General features: G+C 38.2%; 1 protein-coding gene across 1 annotated transcript in view; it reads left to right on the forward strand.

The window, feature by feature from the left end:
• The window catches only part of KCNH8 (potassium voltage-gated channel subfamily H member 8), a 429,124-nt gene continuing 409,334 nt past the window's right edge, over nucleotides 388–20,177 (forward strand). The window contains exon 1 of the mRNA XM_021071363.1: nucleotides 388–1,002. Coding sequence (XP_020927022.1) covers nucleotides 927–1,002 — 76 coding nt within the window. The 5' untranslated portion in view covers nucleotides 388–926. The remainder of the gene's footprint in view (nucleotides 1,003–20,177) is intronic.

Consider the following 20,177-nt stretch of genomic DNA (forward strand, 5'->3'; position numbering starts at 1 on the left):
TGGCTTGGAGACACCGATAGTAATTTGGGGAGAGGGACTGAAGCACCCCTGTCGGAGCCCAGGGTGGGGAAGTGGAAAGACTCTGGAGATTTGCATCGGTTACCGGATTGAAAGACCCAGTGACTGGGGAGGAGCCGCGCAGCTAACTACAGGGTGCCCTGCTCCGGTCCTGGGCACTCACCGCGGTAGATGCGCCCGAAGGGGGCCGCCTCCCCCGGGGGTGATAGCCTGCCTTTGCTCCCACGGACAACAACGGGGGCTGTCCCCTCTCCCAAGTTCTAGGGCGGCCGGGTACCTGGCGGACCTGTCTCCTCCCCTTCTCCAATACCACACCCACGGGACTCTGGTCTCCCCGGGAAAGGGACAAAGCGGGAACAAAGGGGTCTTTGTTCACCGGCTCCCGGGGGGTGGGAGTTGTGTTCGCTCGCGTTTCCTAGCGCCCCTAGGAGACGAAAAGGTTCCGCGCTTCAGAGCCTCGCCCAGCCCACTGCACCGCCCTCCGCGACCCCGGCGCCTGAGGTCAGGGCGCGGCGCCCCGGGCCACCGCAGGCTCTTCCCGGGCGGGGTAGGGGGCGAGACTGAACGACGGCGCTTGGCAGGATCTGCCGCCCACGAAGGGACGGTGGGGGGGTTCTCGGAGCTGGCGGAGGTGGCGGGGGCGGGAGAGGGAGCCTGCGCGGGGCTGAGCCTGGAGGTGAGGTGCGGGCTCCGAGAGCGCTCTCGGGGCTGCTCCTGCCCGAGCCGCGGCGGCTGGAACCCGCTCCCTGGCTCCTTCCATCCTCCCCCTTCTCTCGTGCGGCCCCACCGCCGCGCTGGGCCCCCCTCCCCTGCCGTCATCACGCTCCCCTTCTCCCTTCTTGGCACTTTCCTCTCGAACCATCCTTCTGGACAAACTTTGATGGAGAATTTCACACCACGCTGGAAAAATGCCGGTTATGAAAGGATTACTGGCGCCCCAAAACACCTTCCTGGACACCATCGCCACCCGTTTTGACGGAACGCGTAAGTCTGGCACTTCGATGAGTTGCATGGGGTTTTTTGTTTTTGTTTTTGTTTTGGATAATTTTTCTCATATAAATTACTTTCGTCCTCACCCTTCTTTTTGCTTTTTCGGGGTGTATTTTATTTCCTTCTGTTCCTGCTGAGGGGTCTTTTGTGCAGAGAATTTTTTTTTTCTCCTTCTCATGGTAGTGTTAACACTTCGGGGTAGTTGGCCCCCTTGACTCTTGGGTTCTTAAGGGCTGAAAAAGAGCCCAAAGAAAAACAGACGCCCTTGTTCCCTGTGGGACCTGTATTATGGTACTTTTTTAAGGAATTGTTTTTTATGAATTTTATGAGATGATAGTGGGAATTGTCCATATTGGTGAATTGCCAGTTTATCCTTCTAGAGTTTCAAGGCTCCCTCAGTTATGGGGGGAGTTTGGCATATTCTTCGTCCATGGAGCTTCATTCCGTGAGGTCTTTTGTATAGACATAATCCCATGTGAGTTTAAGAAATGCCACTAGAATCAAGATTGTCAAGTGAGAGCTTTCTAAAGAATTTTGAGCCTTGTGAGTTTGTCAGAATCCTGATTCCTGCTTCTTAGGTAGACTAGCATACCTCTCAATCCGGAATTATCCTAACACTCTAGGAGAGCCCGTTGGGGAAGGAGAAACTGGGCGTTATAAAGGCTGATTTGATCATAAGAGAAATTTTCAACGTATATTTTTGAGGGCGAATGTCATTGGACATTTAATTAAAAACAGAGATATGGTGTGTCCATTCTTAGAGACTGTTGGGATGCATCTGCCAAGTTCTCTTTCAGGACCACGGTCAGGTCCTCATTCCCTCCCAGGCTTTCAAACTCCCCTCTTCCTGAGCCAGCTGGTTTTCCCAACAGGCTTTCACCCTGTACTTAGGAGTCTGTACTTTCACCCTCAGCAAAAGCTGTCAATTGGTTTCACTATGAATATTCACATCTTTCTCTTAACTTCTGTTTCTTCTGCCTGCTATCTTTCCTTTTTTGCCTGTTACACAAGACTCAGAAACTCATTCGTTCTAAAGGTTTGTTCAGTGCTTCAGGTATCATGGTTTTTTAGGAGATGGCATATTTCTTGGAGCTGATGTGGGAGAGCACATCTAACTCTACTTTCACTCCAGTAGTCTGGACACACAATCTTATTAAGGGGGAAGTAAATCCAGGACTTTTTGCGCTTCAGGAAGAGTTGGAAGAGTTTATATGAGGGAGAAATGAAGTATTTACTGGATTTTGTTCAGTTTTTATTTTTAACATCCAGCCTACTCAGGATAGTTGGTGTGAACATTGTTTCCAGTGTTTTTATCTTTGTCTTTAGCCTTTCCCTCCCTTTTTATGTTCTAGGTGTGTCAAACAGTATGAGTGAAGTGCAGTGCTATTATTTATCTGTCTTCCCTAGGTAATAATGAGACAATATAATAGAACTTCAAATCCCTGCCAGTGCCAACCCACCCACCACTGGACCACTACCCAAAATGAGCAGTAGGATCTTCACTCATGACTGTGGGCACTACTGTTTATGATCTTAGGCACTGATCAGTTTATGTGGGTGTTTGTTCTTGAAGTTGCCAATCGCAATTCCAAAGACTTTTAACATTGACCACAAATGCATTATTGAAAAAGAGCTAATTGGTAAAAGGTAGTTGCTTATCTCATTGTCGCTTAAAGTTGAATGGAGTGCAGTGTGTAGTGAATTATCCTAGCATAGCCCTGGGTACTACGGCAGGAATATATTTACATATCAGTTGCTAATGAGAGGGGCTTTGGGTCACCTGTATGAAGATACCTTTGCCTCTTTCCCTAGGACATTTGATAAACAGAGGGTGTGTAGAGAAAGAAGGGTGTGCTTGTGAAGCTCTTTTTCTGTCTTAACTACACATTAATGGGAATGAAATGGAAGGTTAGAAGTTTTAAATCCTTTTTTGGGAAGATCATCATCACATAACCTGCATTTAGATAATAGCAAAAACTAAAACTGTTGGGGAGCATGCTTGGTCGGGACTCCAAGGGTCTGTGGGATTCCTGGAGGGAATTACTTTGTATGAAATCGGTCTGAAAATCAGGGCAGCAGATGTCAAGGTAATGACTAACGTGAAGCTTTCCTTTGGCAAGATGTTGTTGGGAACATTTAATGAATATCCTTCGTCCCAACAAATCCTACTCAAGGAAAGAATATTGTATTTTCTCATTTGCTTTTCATTTGAATTGCAAAATAACCTGAATAATCTGGAACTGACAAAAAAATACCCTAAGCAAATTTTAGCCACAATTTTTGCTGTATCTCACATCGTGGCATACCATATTCCCTACTAAATATTTAGTATATCTATCCTTTATGTGTTGACTCAGTTTTATTAAGTATAATTACTATCCTGAAACTCTTTTCCTGTGTTCATCCTTCTTTCTCTTGATTTTTTTTATAGAAGTCATATTTTCTTGTGCAAGATAAAACTATTGGCAAGTTTTAAGTTTGCAAAATTGCCATCCATCCAAATAAAAATTATACTAGAGAGTGAATGATATTATTATACTCAAAATGTAATTTGTTTACTTCGTGCATTTTCTGCCTTATTGTAAGGTATATTTTATAGTCTTGTTGGTTTCTTATTTTGTTTTATTTTGGACAATTCTCTTGAAAAAATAAGACAGCAAACAATAACCATAGAAAACCACCTTGCTAACTTAATTATGAGGCAGTATTATTATTAGCTTTATTGATTTAATGCTGTAATAGAAAATAATAAATCATAAAACATCATCTAAAAATTTTCATAGGAAAGAGTAAATATATGACAACAAAAGCCTGTAACATAATCTTACTAATTTATCAGTTGAGATATTTTCACAGGCAACATAAAAGAGGTTAATAATATATTTTATCACCCAGTGATACTTTATTTTACATAATAGGATATTTTTTCTTTTTAATATTTAAGGAATGAACTCTCAGAATTGAAAGACAATAGTGACCCATTAATTGCATTTTTTTCTCATATTCAATAAAATTTTTAAAAAACTGTTGTAAAATACAAATCTTTTGGAGTTTCCGTCGTGGCGCAGTGGTTAACAAATCCAACTAGGAACCATGAGGTTGCGGGTTCGATCCCTGCCCTTGCTTAGTGGGTTAATGATCCGGCGTTGCCATGAGCTGTGGTGTAGGTTGCAGACGCGGCTCGGATCCCGTGTTGCTGAGGCTCTGGCGTAGGCTGGCAGCTACAGCTCCGATTAGACCCCTAGCCTGGGAAACTCCCATATGCTGCAGGAGCAGCCCAAGAAATGGCAAAAAGACCAAAAATAATAATAATAATAATAATAATAAAATACAAATCTTTTTATATAAGACTACCCTAAAATATATTTACTCTTGAAATATGTTCTCATGGTTTGCATTTAATTGAATGTGAGTGAGACTTAGAAAAGCTAAGAACCTTGTACATATTGAATATGAATATCCCATTTAGGGGGAGACAAATAAACTCCAATTAATTACTTTGACTCATTATATGTAGCCATACTTCTCACTTGAAACACTTAAACACACGCACAGACACACACACACTATCTTACCATTATTATCTGTGTATGGTTTATTCCTTCATAGTTTCTTCTTTTATATGTTTAATGCACTTAAAAAAAATCTTTTCTGAGTGGATTTTTGCTTTAAGTACATGAATATTAATCTGAACAAAGGGAAAGTATAATAACAAAACACATAAGTACATATTTTAAAAACCAGTTTTTCAGTACAGCTATTTGCCACAGGGTACCATTTGAGAAAAACACTTTTTTTTTTTTTTTTTTTTGAGGAGGTAAAACTTTCAAAGGAAAGTGTCTATTTTCAAACATAATGGTGCATTAGCCTACATTTTCCAGTCAGATCAAAATTTGGCCAGAACACTTCTTTCCCTTTGGGGTTAGTGAGACAAGATCTAAACTCTAAAGGAAGGTTGTAGCTGAGTGGACTTTATCAAGGAGATTCCAGTCAGAGTATTCAGAAATAAAGCTGGTTTAGAAATCATTCATATTTGCATATGTTTTATGTATTGGTATATAGCTTGTCCAAAACGGTCCAAGAAAATGTGTTAAATTGAAATGTTTCCTTTACAGAGCAATTCCCCATGGTTTTTCTTTTTCTTTCCTCTTCATGCCTTCTTCAAGGTACGTAGACCTCTTAACATTAGAAGCATAGAGAGAAAGGTATGTACCTAATTCTGGAGGCCATGGGGACTTCCTAAGTCTTTGCTGGGTTGTAGTTTGGAGAGTATCATCAAAGGCATCTAGCCAATAAAAAAGAATGAGCTCCCTTATGTATGAGTCTGTCTGTAAAAGCCTGTAACCTGAAACGTTCAAGGAAGTACCTAGCACTCCATAGATAGCTCCCCACAAAAGGAAAGTTATAAAGACTTTTATTTTTTACATGCCGCGAGCAGTCTCTTTTATCCCTATTCTTTATGTTTAGAGAGAGAGTTCCTGTGCTAGTTTTCTATTTCTGTGTAGTAAATTACCATACAGTCAGTGGCTTAATCTCACATTTCCTGTAAGCTAGATATCCAGGCAAGGACTTTTCTTAGCAACTGGAGGCTCCCTTCCTGCTCCTGACCCCAAGAGCTCTCATACCAGAACAGCTACTTCTTCAAGAACAGCACGAGTGCCTTCCTCTAGGAGCTAGCTCCCCTCCCTCAGGATCACCCAGGAAAATTTCCCCCTTGGTGAACTCAAAGTCTACTGATTTTGTGTCTTAATTACATCTGTAAATTCCTTTTAAAATCATACCTCCTGTGCAAACTCGAGGGGAAGGTATTAGATGGGGTGTGTATACAAGGAGCTGGGAATCTTGGAAGCTGGCTTAGAATTCTGTCTACTAAGGGCGCTGTCCCATTGCTGTACTGTTATACAAAGCCTAACATTCTCACGTCTGTTCTTCTGTGAAACAGGTTTATTGAGCACAGTCTCTGTATTTAAACTCTGCCAAGTTTGTGTCTGAAATCTTTGTGCATATAAGACCCAGGTCACTGGAGGGAGGGCTTTTGTTTATTTATATTTATTAAAGGTATAGGAGTAAACCTAGCCTGGGATGTGTTTTGTCAGCTGTGTGGTCAGAATCTTCATAATTCTAGTCTCTTGACAGGGTGCTCCCTCTTTCCAGAAAGGTCACCTGGGGTCTATTGGTCTATATACTGGTATCTTAATCTGAACTGGAGGGTAAGCCAGTCCACAAATGTGGCATTTGCAAGGGGCCCAAGACAGGTCCTTGTACTCTAAGTTGACGTGAGCAGTTTCCACTGTATTTACCTTCTTAACCACTCTTGTTACTGGGCCAGCTATGTGGACCATTTTGTTTTATTTAAAAAAAAATTTTTTTTTTTGTCTTTTAGGGCCACACCCATGGCATATGGAGATTCCTAGGCTAGGGGTGGAACTGGAGCTGTAGCCACTGGCTTGCACCACAGCCACAGCAACACCAGATCTGAGCCTCGTCTGTGACCTACACCACAGCTCAAGGCAGTGCAGGATCCTTAACCCACTGAGTGAGGCCAGGGATTGAACCTGCGTCCTTATGGTTCCTAGTCAGATTTGCTCCTGCTGTGCCATGATGGCAATTCCTATTTTTAAAATTTTTTGACCACACCTGTGGCATGCTGAAATTCCTGGGCCAGGGGGCTAGGAATTGAACCTGAGCCATAGCAGCAACTGGAGCCATGGCAGTGACAATCAGTGCCTGATCCTTAACCCACTAGGGTACCAGAAAACATGTGGGCTGTTTTGAAACAGTATGTTTTCCATCTTTTTCTTTTGTCTCTAATCACTTTTCAGATTTAAGAAACTCTCCACTATACACGTGTGTATTCAGATTGACTGGGTTAAATAATTTTCTTTCTTTAAACTTCATTCCAAGTTTATTAAAAACTAAAAAGGAAGAAAGAAGGAGAAAAGGAGAAGAAAGAAGAAGGATGAGGAAGGAGGGAATTTTTTGGTTTCATTCTTTTGAAGATGAATTCTTTATCTTGTAAAGAACTTTACCACATGGGTTCTCAGAACTTCCCTGCAATGAACTAAGTGTTTGATTTACAAGAATTGAATTTAGGCAATGACTAGAAATGCATTTCTTCGGATGAGTGAGGTATACAATAAGAAAAGTCCTCTTATGTAGCCTTGAAAAATACCAAATAATTTTGTTTTGACCTCATTAAATAGAAGAAAATGGACAGCTACCACATTAAGGATAGAAGTTATACCCACAATATATTACTTCTGGGCTCTTGCATTTGGCATCACCTGTAGACCAGACCCAGCATACTTCTGGGAAGGCATGGGCTCTCAGAGGAAGTCTTTGCTTTTATTCAGTCAATCAAGCTTTTCTTCAGTGATATTTAATCAGCACTGACCATATGCATAGCCATTATGCTAAGATCTTTAGGATAAATCAGGCTTGTCCTCCTCTCAAAGGGGCAATACATGAGTACACAAACTACCAACATCTGGGTTGGAAGAGGAGATGAGTGTTTAGGAGGTATAGAAAAAGGACTGTGCACATTTTGATGACGGAGGAATAATTTCTGTGGGGGGACGAACTAGGAGGGCTTCATATAGGAAATGACTGTCTTGTATATGAGGACAAAAAACCAGTATTCCATTTACTTTACCAGTTTGTGGAGCATTTGTCATTGAGGCCGGAAAGGGGGGCCTTTAGGGAGGATAACAAGTATCCTAGAGGATGTGAAAGGGCCAAAGGAGAGGCAAGATGACAATGGAAAGTCAGTAAGGCCAGAGGTAGAGTGCCTTTAAAGCCAGTGTGCTTTGTCATAATAAGCCGTTAGAGGTGGCAGGTCTATGTCTTGGTAAAAGAAGTGTGTTGCTGTGTATGCCTGGTGTAAAAATTCTCTGTAGCCCAGCAGCTGTAGCTCTGATTATATCCCTAGCCTGGGAACCTCCATATGCCCTGGGTGTGGCCCTAAAAAGACAAACAAAAACAAAAACAAAAGCAAAATCTCAACTTTCCCACATTCTATGGGCTGATGCATAATATAGGAGAAATGTTAACCTTGAAACTCAAGATGTTTCTTCTCTTTTTTTCCAGTTGATGTATAGTTGACATATAAGATTATATAAGTTATAGGTGTACAGAACAGTGATTCACACATTTTAAAGGTTATATTCCATTTATAGTTATCATAAAATATTGGCTATATTATACTTGTTATACAATATATCCTTGTAGTTTATTTTATATCTAATAGTTTGTTATCTCTTAATCCCCTATCCCTATATGGCCCCGCCCCCCTTCTCTCCTAAAGTGTTCATTCTTTCCAGCTAGAAATTACTTGCAGTTTTCAGAAGAGTTTTACAATTTCTTCCAGCTTCTTCCCATGAAGGTTTATAATACTTAGTATCTGGATTTTAGCCTGGGCCCTCTGGACAAGACTGAGTCCCTCAAGCTCTTGTGCCTCAGTGGGAAAGAGCTACATTGACTTGGTCTTGCCATTGAAGAATCAAGATGTTACTGTATTGTGTGTATGTGTGTATCTGGCCCCTATGTCTATATGCTTTTAATTAACTCTTGTAGGCTTTCTAGGTATGCAAACCAAATGACTAAGATATTTTTTCTTACTATCCTTCCTAATAAAGCCTTTGAACCTGAACCAGGGTTCCATATTACACACTGGAATTGCATGTTCTTCTTTTGCTTACACATGTCTGCTTTGCCCAGGGAGCTACTTTATCTTAGGAAAGGGAAATATTGATTTCTGACCACATAGCTGAGTGCCCTTCTCCTCCAGGGCTGCCTACTCCTGTGTTGTATTATAGGATTATGCCTGTGGAGAAGAAAAAGAATTGAGAGTGTGCTAGAATTCCATCCCTGTGAAGCGGCTTGAGAAATGTCAAGAGTCAAAGGTATAAAATTGCACTTCTGCAGACATAGTATGTTCACCCAGGCAATGCGTATTTGCTGATACAGTCTAAACACAAAGATTTTAAATCCATTTTGGTTTAGTAGAACCTGCAAACAAAAAAGATGAGACTTTAGCTTTACCTGTTGCATAGTTCCTATTTAGCAACTAGAGCAATTGAGCGTTTTCTCAGTCATTTAAACAGTCAAATATAGTTCTTGGCTTTTAAATTCCCTGGAAGATAGATTTTGCTTTCCTTTTCAGCTGTTAATACAACTGTCTATCTATTTCCCCAAGCCCTTCAAAATTCACACGTCCCCAAATGAACTGATAATCTTTCCTGGCCCACAAAGCCTCTTTATTCTCTGTCCCCGTAACTGGTATCACCATCTACCCATTTCTTCAGGCTAGAAATCAGAGTGGGCCTTGACTGCCCATCCATCGAAGTGATTACCAAGTCTTGGAGATTTCACTTAGCCATGCCTCAGTTTGGCTGCTCGTCTCCCACTTCATTGCTTCTTCTTACACAATTGCAACCTGACTCTATCTAGACTCCCTTGGCCGTAAGCCCTTATCCAGCACACTTGCACTCCCTTCAGTCTGCATTATCCCCAGAATGATTTTCTTCCTTAAAAGCAATATGACTGTTTAATCATGTAACTATCCATTGGTTCCTGCCACCTCTTGGAGAATGTCCAAAGTTCTTAGTGTCACCTGACCCCCAAGATGATTCAGCAGAATCTTTTCCAGCTACTGCCTCTGACGCTGCAGACACTCATACCCAAAACTCTGCTCATTCATGCCTCTGGGCCTCTGCATGAACCCAACCTGAAGGTTACCTTCTATCTACACTCTTTCTGCGAGGCTCCAAGTCGATTCAGGTGACATTTTCTCTCTCTGCCGCATTACCTTGCTCATCCCTTTGGTCAGCTCTAGCTTGTGCTCTATAAATTATCTGCTTTCAGATTTCAACACTTAGCCATCGACTCCTTCCAGCTCCAAATGGAAGATACAAGTGAAGGTCATTCATTTGTATTTTCCTTGCTTAGACTTATGCTTGGAACAAAGTCTTTGCTCAGTAAATGTTTCTTTGAGTAAAAGAATTTCAAATTTCTTAAAGGCCAGGTCCATATGTTAACTGTCTTCATTTCCCTTTAGTGATTTTTAACTGGGGTTCCTTTTCTTATGCAGTATTATGTGGTTAAATTTAGTTTTGAAACAATTTTAGGCTGGCTTCCAGCCCCTCATTTTCATGTGATTGGAGTACTAATTTCTCTTACAAAACTCTAATGGTATCAGTGACTTCCATTCAGGACATGGCTGCATGCACACTCTGTGCTGTGCTGGTAACTTTATCTGTTCCTACACAACCCAACACAACAAGGAGGCAGAGGCAGGCAGTCCTCTTTCTGTTACAGATGGCAGGACTCAAGCTCAGAGTATTTCTACAGTATCACACCAGCCTGTGATTTTTGCTACTATATCGCACTGCCACTATTTTTTTTTTTTATGGTAAGTATAAACAGACTGGGGAAATCCAATATTATTTCAAGTTTCTAACTCTTGCAAAAAGGGATTTCTGCTTTAAAGGTTTTAGACCTTTCTAGTTTATATGTTGTTTCCTTTTTCTTTTGATATATATATTTGAAGTACTTGTCACTGAAACCAAGTTTTTAGATTTGTATTTAAGAATCATATATGGAACTACTAAATGTACTCACTGTGCAAAGTCACTTTGCTCATCAAAGAAAATGTACTATCCATTTTTTTTTAAAATAAATCCACGAGATTTTGGTGCTAGAATTTGCTGACTTTAGAACTTCCTTGGGATTTTTTTGTTGTCAGGCTCATCTTTCAACAGATGATATTCTAATTCTCATGCCTGTTATAGTGACATCATTTTGTATTTTTACCTTCTTATTGTCTTACAGAGAAAATTCCTCTACCCATTTTGAGCCTTCTTTGATTGGGAGAAATATATTCTCCAGTGTCAGGTGCTGTTGGCATCTTTTAACAGCCATCATTTTCCTCTTCTCCACAATGAATAAGGATACCTAGCTCTCTAACTCTCAAATCTAATCTAAAGCTCCTTTTCCCCCTTTTTCTGTTTTCTTTTGTTCTAATAAGTCTTTTGGAAAGATTTCCTTATTGTACCTGTCAGCCAAAATGAGTTTCTTATGCTAGTTATTAAACTAGAGGGAACTGAGACCAGAGCATTTATCAGTCTTTCCATGTTTTATTTAATTTTCTAGGGAAAAAAAAAGATCCACGTAAGAAGTTCAGATGTTATCAAAATGTCAAATACCCACTTTGACAGGAAGTAGCCTTGTCCTTAAGTGTCCTGTTCTGGCTCTTCCTTCAATGGAGAGAATAATGTAGAAAATTAAATTGAGCATACTTTTGACCTTATAAGGAAATAAATGTTTCTACTGTGATTCCATGAATTGTGGAGAAGAATGAATGTCTTGGGACTGGAGCTTTTGTATTGTATTATGAGTTTTGGTTTGAATAAAAGTTATAAACCTATTTGAAAAAGAGTAATAATAGCTAATATTTGTATAGCATTTCAGTATATTCTTTCTTTTATCCCATCACTTGAATTACTTTTGAACTAATAGATAAAAAGTGGCTTCCTATTATAATTTTCATTGTACATTTATTTTACTGTGAAATAGAGCAGTATTTAATGTATTTAAGGTCTATTTAAATTTCCTTTCCTGGGTATTACCTGTACATGTTCATTGCTGTTTATTAATTAAATTGTTGGCATTCTCTTTTTGACATCTCTGAGCTCTTTTTATAATAATAAAGTGAACACTTTATTGGTAATGTGAATTGTATGTTTCCCCCAAGTTTGGTAGGGTTTAAAATTACAGTTTTTGTGCAGATGAATTAATCAATTATCTTATGATTTCTGTGTTTTGTATCATACAAACATAGAGATGTTTTCCATTCTGAAATTATTTTAAAAAATACATCCTATGTGTTCTACCATAGTTTTATTTTGTATATTAACTTTTTCACTTCTATTAATAAGTTCCATGATTTGATCTATTGAGTATGATGTAGGAAATCAAGATTTTTCTCTAGATTCCCATCCATTTTTCTGACAATTTAATCATTTTTCATGCTGATTTGAAATGTCTGTTTATCATATTCTATATTTCCATGTGTAATTCTTTGTTTTTTGACTTGCTATCCTATTACATTCATCTGTCTTTTTTCTTCATATGTTAGTTCTACAGTTTTAATTATAGATGTTTTATGATATGTGTTGAAACTCATTCCATTCTACTTTTCCCCCAGAAAGTTTTCTTGGCTAATCATACTTATTTGGAAGTCCACAGGAACTTAAGAATCAGATTATCTAGTGGGAAAAAGCCTTGATGGTATTTTTAATGGAATCTCCTACAGGAAAAATGATATTTTTATAATGTTGAAAATTCATATCCCAAAATTTGCTATGTATTTCTGCCGTTTATATCTTTTTAGGGAATTCTCAATAAATCTCTTGTGCATTTCTGGTTTATTTGATTCCTAGTAATTTCATGTTTGTGGTTGCTATATACTATGGATTTTTTTCTTCCACTGTTTTGTTTTCCTAATTAAATCATGTTTGTTTATTTGAAGGTGTTGATTCCTATGTTTTATTATGTTTCTAACCAGCCAGTTTGTTGAGTTTCTACTATTCTTTGTAATAATGTTACAGTTGTTTTTGGGGAGCTTTCATGGTTAAAAAATATACTATCGTTCTCAAGTAATAAATATTTTTCTTTCTTGTTTCCAGTTTTCACAACTCTTACTTTTTGTCCTCAGTTTCCTCCCATTTCTTTGGTTTAGTTTTATTAATACTATAAAAATGGTGAAGATAAAGAATATCCTTCTTGTTCCTGACCTTAATGAGAATTAGTTCAGTGTTTTTCTAATAAGTATTTCTCGAATTTTTAGTTTGAGAAATATTTCATTATAAAGAGATTTTGTCATATATCCCTATTTTAATAAGCAATTTTATCAGTTCTTTTCATCATCTATCAAGTAACTATATTTCTTATTGAATCAATTAATATAATAGATTCTTTTGACATGTTTTATTATATTCAACTATCCTTGCATTCTTTCAGTAAGTTGGCATGTTGCTGGATTTTACTTGTTAATGTTTTATCTAATTATTTTTTTTAGATTTTTACTTGCTAAAGTTTTATTTAGAATTTTAATAATCTTCTTTTGGTAATGGTCTTTTATTTATTTATTTATTCATTGGCCACCCTGTGGCATATGGAGTCCCTGGGCCAGGGATCAGGTCCAGATCCAAATCTGAGCTGTAGTTGCAACCTCCTGTGCAGCTGCAGCAACGTCGAATACTTTAACCCACTGCACCAGGCCAAGGTCGAACCTGTGCCCTGGCACTGCAGAGATGCCAATGATCTCTTTGTGCCATAGTGGGAACTGCCTTATTTTCTTTTTTGTGTGTGTGTATTATTAGATTTTTGGTGGGGGAACAGGCAACCACATATCCATATTTGTACCAATTATAATGTAGTTTCATTGGGTTTAGAATTTGTGCCAGATTTTATTTGAATAAATTATTATCATTAATTATTACATTTTTGAAAAGCCAAGGTGGGCTGGTAGATCTCCAGTTAGTTCTCACAGCTTTGGCTATGGTGTTTTCTCGTAGTGTCTCAGATGCCTAGGAGTGAATATAGTTCTTACTTTAATGTGTCCTTAAATCTGAAAGATGCCCAGCAATAATATATATCTTTCATAACCTTTTTCCAGATTCAAATATATATGTATATTTTTTTCTAGAACAACACGTACATTGTATACCAGCCAGTAACACCATGGCTGGCAAGATGCGTGATGTTACCAGGTCACAAGTTAGTGGCTCAGTAGGAAACATGAGCAGCTTAAGTGCACATGACTATATATCAATGGATTTTTTTTGGCTTTGATAACCTCACAAATATGAAAAATGCATTTGATGAAGTGTTGAATCCCCATTACTTAAGAAAGTTGATGAATGTGTAATTGGAAGAAAATGCTGATATTTTATCTATCTTGGGTGCCCATAGTGAGGCAATACCACTGACCACATTAAAATCAAAAGCCTGCAGTTCCCATTGTGGCTCAACAGAAACAAATCTGACTAGTACCTATAAGGAAGCAGGTTCGATCCCTGGCCTCACTCAGTGGGTTAAGGATCCGGCATTGCCATGAGCTGTGATGTAGGTCACAGACGCGGCTCAGATCTGGCGTTGCTGTGGCTGTGGTGTGGGCCAGTGGCTAGAGCTCCTATTCGACCCCTAGCCTGGGAGCCTCCATATGCTGTGGGTGTGGCCCTAAAAAGACAAAAAAAAAAAAAATGACATGAAATCAGAAGCCTTTCTTGAGAGAGACCATGATGGAAGAAAATATGAGGAAAAGAATGTAAATATATGTATGACTAGGTCACTATGCTGTAGAACAGAAATTAACACAACACTGTAAATCCATTATACTCTAATGAAAAAAATGAAAAAAAATCATAAGCCGCAAATCTGCTGAATAAGCATAAGCATGTTTTTCAAAAAATTAGTGGCTGATTTAAGAAGACTATGTTGGCGTTCCCATCGTGGTGCAGCATCAACTAATCCGACTAGGAACCATGAGATTGCCAGTTTGATACCTGGCCTCGCTCAGTGGGTTAAGGTTCTGGCGTTGCTATGAGCCATAGGTTGCAGATGCGGCTCAGATCAGACATTGCTGTAGCTGTGGCATAGGCTGGTAGCTGTAGCTCCGATTGGACCCCTAGCCTGGGAACCTCCATGTGCCGCAGATGTGGCCCTAAAAAAAGTGAAAAAAAGAAAAGAAGACTATGCTTGCAAATGATGATTCATCCACAGGAAGTGTCTTGGACTCATTGCTCCATGTAGCATTGTTACTGAGTCCAAACTCATACCATTTGCTGTACAACAGGCTAATAAATCGAGAGATGGGGTGACTTGTGACTTGATTCTGAAAGCCAGCTGACCTAGGAGATGGTGGATTGGTGTCCCAAATAATCATCTCACCCAACATAGAATTCAGACTTCTTTCTAGAGGGTTGTGGCTGATTTTTGCAAACTTCTTGGTAAGGGAACCCTTTGTTCCTGCAGCTGTCTAAGTAGGTCCTCTGCTCATAATGTTTCTCTAAAACTCCAACAAGACAATTGTTAATTTCTGCTCTGCAACTTTTCATCTCTGTATGAATGGAAAAGTGTTACACCTTTAAAGGTCAGAGCCTTGAGAATGGGCTGTCATATATATTTCAGGCCATAGGCAACATTCTTTTACAAAGGTGCAGAGCCAGCATGACTAAGCATAGGCAATGTGTGCACAAGGGTTCCAAATAAAGGAATAGATCATATAAGGAATCAAGTTTGTTCTTCTCAGTTACAGCATGAGTTTTCGTTTAGATCAAGGAACTTACCATATAAATGAATTTCATTCATTCATTCATTCTTCCTCTTTTGTTGAGGTTTATAATGGTATAATTTACATACAGTATTTAAGTGTATAGTTCAGTGAATTTTGAAAATGTGTACAGTCATAAAACCCCCACCACAATCAAGATTTAGAACAGTATCTCCCCTTTCCCCCGCTAAGGTCAATACACTCTTCCCACTCCAGTCCTTAGGGACAACTAATGGGTTTTCTGTCCCTGTTGTTTTGCCTTTTCTAGGATGTAAGGTTAACGAAATCATACCATATGTAGAATTTTTGGGGGGGTGGGGTGGGGTGAGGAGCTGGCTTCCTTCACTTAGCATAATGCTTTTGCAGTTAATTTTTTTTGCATGTGTCAGTAGTTCTGTTTTATTGTTTTGATTTTGAGGTTTTTGGCACATGTGAAAAAAATGAAGCAGCAGTAGTTAGTGTATTCGTTCATAGTAGAACTGAGCAAGTATTGATAACATCAGGATTTTCTATGGAAAATCAATTAATTTGAATAATGCTTGAGGTTTTGCATCAAATACGTGGATATAAGCAAAGCTTTCCAAAGGTTAATTTACAGAAGGTAAATCACGTATTATTTTAAATGTTCTTGTAAATTCAGTTAAATGGATCATTAAAAATAAAGTTACTTGCTTTGTGGTGACAGGAAAAATGTAACTTCTGATAGAGCACAGTGTCACAGTAAAGACAATGTTTATTAAATTTAAAGATATATAAAGAAGAAAGAAATGTGCTTGGACTTGGCTGTCGTGTATGCATAGTATATTTTTGTGTCTAAAAAAAGGGTGTGTTCTATCAATCACTATAGAGGCTGTAATAGTCAAAATTACTGTTTGTATGAACATATTCAAATAAGTTTATATGTGAATAATTAGTTACAGAAGCTACACTACATGATATTTGTTAAATACAGAAACATTTGGCATGGCAGTACATGGTTTTTCTTTTACGGCCATTGTCAGAGTTTTAAAAAGTCTGAGCATTTGAATGAATGCTTGGTAAACAATCTAAGTGTTTGACAGTTATTAGTCTTTTCTGAGTGACCTTTTATATTTTCTTTCCATTTTGTTTGAAATCACCTGGAAATATTTAATAAAAGTATTTAATAAACCGAGTACAAAAAAATTTCATTTTAGTGGCCAGCAAGTACTGTAACAAAACTTAAGGACAGGAACACATTGAAATGTGGGGAAAAATTAAACATAACAGCTCAAACTATGTACTAGATTTAATGTTGAAATTTAAGAATTTTCCTTTGGAATATTCAACTTGGAAGACTTTTAATGGAGCTTATATTTTTAATTAGATAAATGTGTATTCATTGCTCAAATTGAATGCAGTTGAAAAGGTCTTTGATTTTTCAGCACCCACATTTGGCAAAACACTAAGAAGAATCATAGAGACACCTTTTATGCCAAATTTTGTGTATTATAGAAATTTTTGAAGGTAAATACTGTGAATAAAGAAAAATGAGAAGACCAATGAGATATTTGGACTGAAAATTTATACTTTTCAACATCAAACATATAATTGAGATATTCTCAATATAGCAAAATTTTGGTGGAAAGTGGAATTGAGAATATCCTCTGGTGAGCAAAATTTATCATGTGCCTGCAAGCTATTTTACCAACCACAGAGTATTTTTTTCAGGTAAAATTTTTCGTGGCCTATAGTAAACAGTTAATTGAAGATGCCCACAATTTCAAATTTATTAACCATAGGTGCACCATTGAGGAAAATTACAGGCAACTTTATAAAAAAATAATATATAGATAAAAAAAGATTCTTTAGAATAATACTGGCAGCTTGTAAGTCGAATATGTGACAAGTATATACAGATAAAATGAAAAACATCGTGCTTGGTAATATATAGATAATATTTCACAGAAATAATTTCATGTTTCAAAATAGTTTTGTGAAAAAGAAAGGTCGTAAGTTCACTAATATAGTAAGACCCATCAAAAATAAAAAATAAATACTTTGGAGTTCCTATTGTGGCTCAGCAGTAATGAACCTGAGTAATGGAAGATAATATAAGAAAGGGAATGTAGGGCTTCCTGTTGTGGCTCAACTGCTTAAGAATCTGATTAATATCCATGAGGAGATGGGTTTGATCCCTGACCTCCTTCAGTGGGTTAAGGATGTGGCATTGCCACAAGATGCAGTGTAGGTCATAGATGTGTCTCTGATCCAGTGTCATTGTGGCTGTGGTGTAGGCCACAGCTGCAGCTCCAATTAGCCTGCTAGCTTGGGAACTTCCACATGCCACAGATACAGCTGTAAAAAGAAAAAAAAAAAAAAAGAGAAGGAAAAAAACACTGTATAGTTTTATTCTTTGATACCTATTTTCACTTTCATCGGAGTCCCCAGGTCATCCTGTGTTATGCTCACCAAACAACGAGACTTTCAGAGCTCTTTAAAATGGGCTTTTTTCACCTGCCTCAGGTCTCCAAATACAAATTTCTTTAATTTAGACTTTTAATATAATTTACTTTTGATATTATCTTCTGAGATAGAGTCATAAAGTTGGGGAAAGTTTTATATACCAATTTTAATTGTTAATATAAATATTAAAATCAATATTCATGAGTTTATGTAACATCTTGTTTACTGTCTCTTTAATTTAATATACCAGATACCTTGAATGGAAGTGACTTGGGCCTCTTTTGGCCTGTGATTGCTCCTAAATATTTTCATTGTCCTATTTTAGAGACAAGGAGACAGAGGACCCTAGAGGGCCTCAGTATTTTCTCAAAGCTAGTACATGCGAGGGCTCTTACTCTCATCCTGTAATTTCAAAACTTGGGTTTTTCCTTCAACTTTACTCATTTTACTTTGAATGAAGAAATAAGGAAGAAAATTGACATTTAATGAGTACCCATGAACCCAATGTTATGTTTGGCATTTTCACTATGTTGGTTTATTTAATCTGTGCCATACTGCAGGGTAGATGTTTTTTCTTCTTACTTTGTGGATAGGAAGTTGAATCCTGGAAAGGTTGCATAAATTGACAAAAGTCACACACTTTATAAATAGCGAAGCTGCAATTTATACATCTTGTTTTGTCTACAGCAGTTTCTGTTTAATAAAAAGCAAAAAAAAAATTGGAGCTAAACTGTAAGACATTCGATTTATATGATCAAGATCCTTATGGTCATGGTTGACTTCACTTTGAGACACAAGCAGCTTTTTAATGTTGCTTTTTAAGAACATGTCATTTGGGAACTCAGCTCAGAAAGTTGCAAAGTATCAATGTTTCTAAACAATACTTAGCAGATTATCCATGAATTTACTTCCTTTATTTGAAAAACACCAAAAATGATTCTTGTTATCTCAGGGCTCGTGGCGCTTGGTGTTGGAGATCACTGAGTACCACAGGTCTAGCTTTATCTATAGAACAATGTCATACTAACTTGCATTTAAGATGGCTTCTGGCCAATCAATGGTTGCTTAGGAATGAGAGGTGGGTGGAGAGGGTGGGATTACAAAGGAGCATGAGGAAGGGTTTGGGGGTGATGGATAAGGTCCCTGTCTTGATTGTGGTGATGGGGTTTTGGCTTCATACATCTGTTAAACTTACCACATTATACATTCTGAATATGTGCTATTTATTGTATGTGAATTGTACTCACATGCCTTCCTGGGTGGTAAAGGAAGGGTAGAATCATAGCCATGACATTAGGGGTGACACATACTCTGTGTTCAGTCTTCTCAGTCTCAACCTCTTGATGAGCAGCCTTTCTGGCATATTATTACTTGTACTGATCTGAATTATGGAGTTGGATGAGACTTGAGAAACAAGTGAAATTGACAATGAAGATAGTGAAATTAACTGTACAAAATTATTATTTTAACAGTCAAATCATATTAATGTTTTTTCATCAGTTATGCAGGTTTGTTTGCTTTGGGAGTTATCTGCTGATGATTATAGCTTACACGTTTGTGGGCTGGTGGGGCTCCACCTGATCCATGATCCAGTTTAGGCTTTGCTGGGGGGTTCTGGCATCTTCCATGTACATGCAGAGTTTCTGCAGTCCCTGCCCTGTCTAGGTTAGGTTGGGAAAGCTGACCTGGGGGCAATTTCTGCTCCATGTCTCTTGTCATATACTGATATGAGCATTATTCTGTGATGATGGCAAAGGTACCGCAAAGCCAGCCCAGTAACTGACTTTTTAAAGACTTTTCTTGACATGTTTGCCAAGATCTCATTGGTTAAACCAAGTCAATCTGGACAAACATACATATGGGAATAATGCCCCTCCTCCAGTGAGTGGGCACAGAAAGTTATTTGCCAAAAGAGGATTAGAGTCCGTAACAAAGAGGTATCTCACTTGCCTTATTAATACTGTCTGTTGGAGAAGGGCATGTTTTAAAAATGAGAAGTTTGTTCTTAAAAACAAATTAGCCATATTATTTTCTTTGTAAAATTACAGCCTGTTATCTTTAAATGGCTTTTTTATTTCCTCATGTGCTGTTAACATTTAAAATGAATACCATAGACATAAAATCTTTGATGCTACTTGTGAAATTTATAAAAATGTTACCGAAAGAAAGGTTCCTAATACTTCTGTATGATGAGAAACTGCACATACAAAAAATACACTTTTGCATAGTGTTTTGCCCAAGTCAGCCTACTTCTGCTAGCTAGGATGGAAGTTACAAGAGGATGGCAATCATCTCTATTGTGTTGAAGATGTGTGCCTTGCTCCTAGCACAGTTCATTGTACATAGAACTTCAGATATGTGTTGAATGAATGAAGTTCCAAAATACAAAAAATTGCCTGCATCATTTAAAGTT

Source organism: Sus scrofa, chromosome 13 (genome assembly GCF_000003025.6).
Source record: "Sus scrofa isolate TJ Tabasco breed Duroc chromosome 13, Sscrofa11.1, whole genome shotgun sequence".
Classification (NCBI taxonomy): Eukaryota; Metazoa; Chordata; class Mammalia; order Artiodactyla; family Suidae; genus Sus; species Sus scrofa.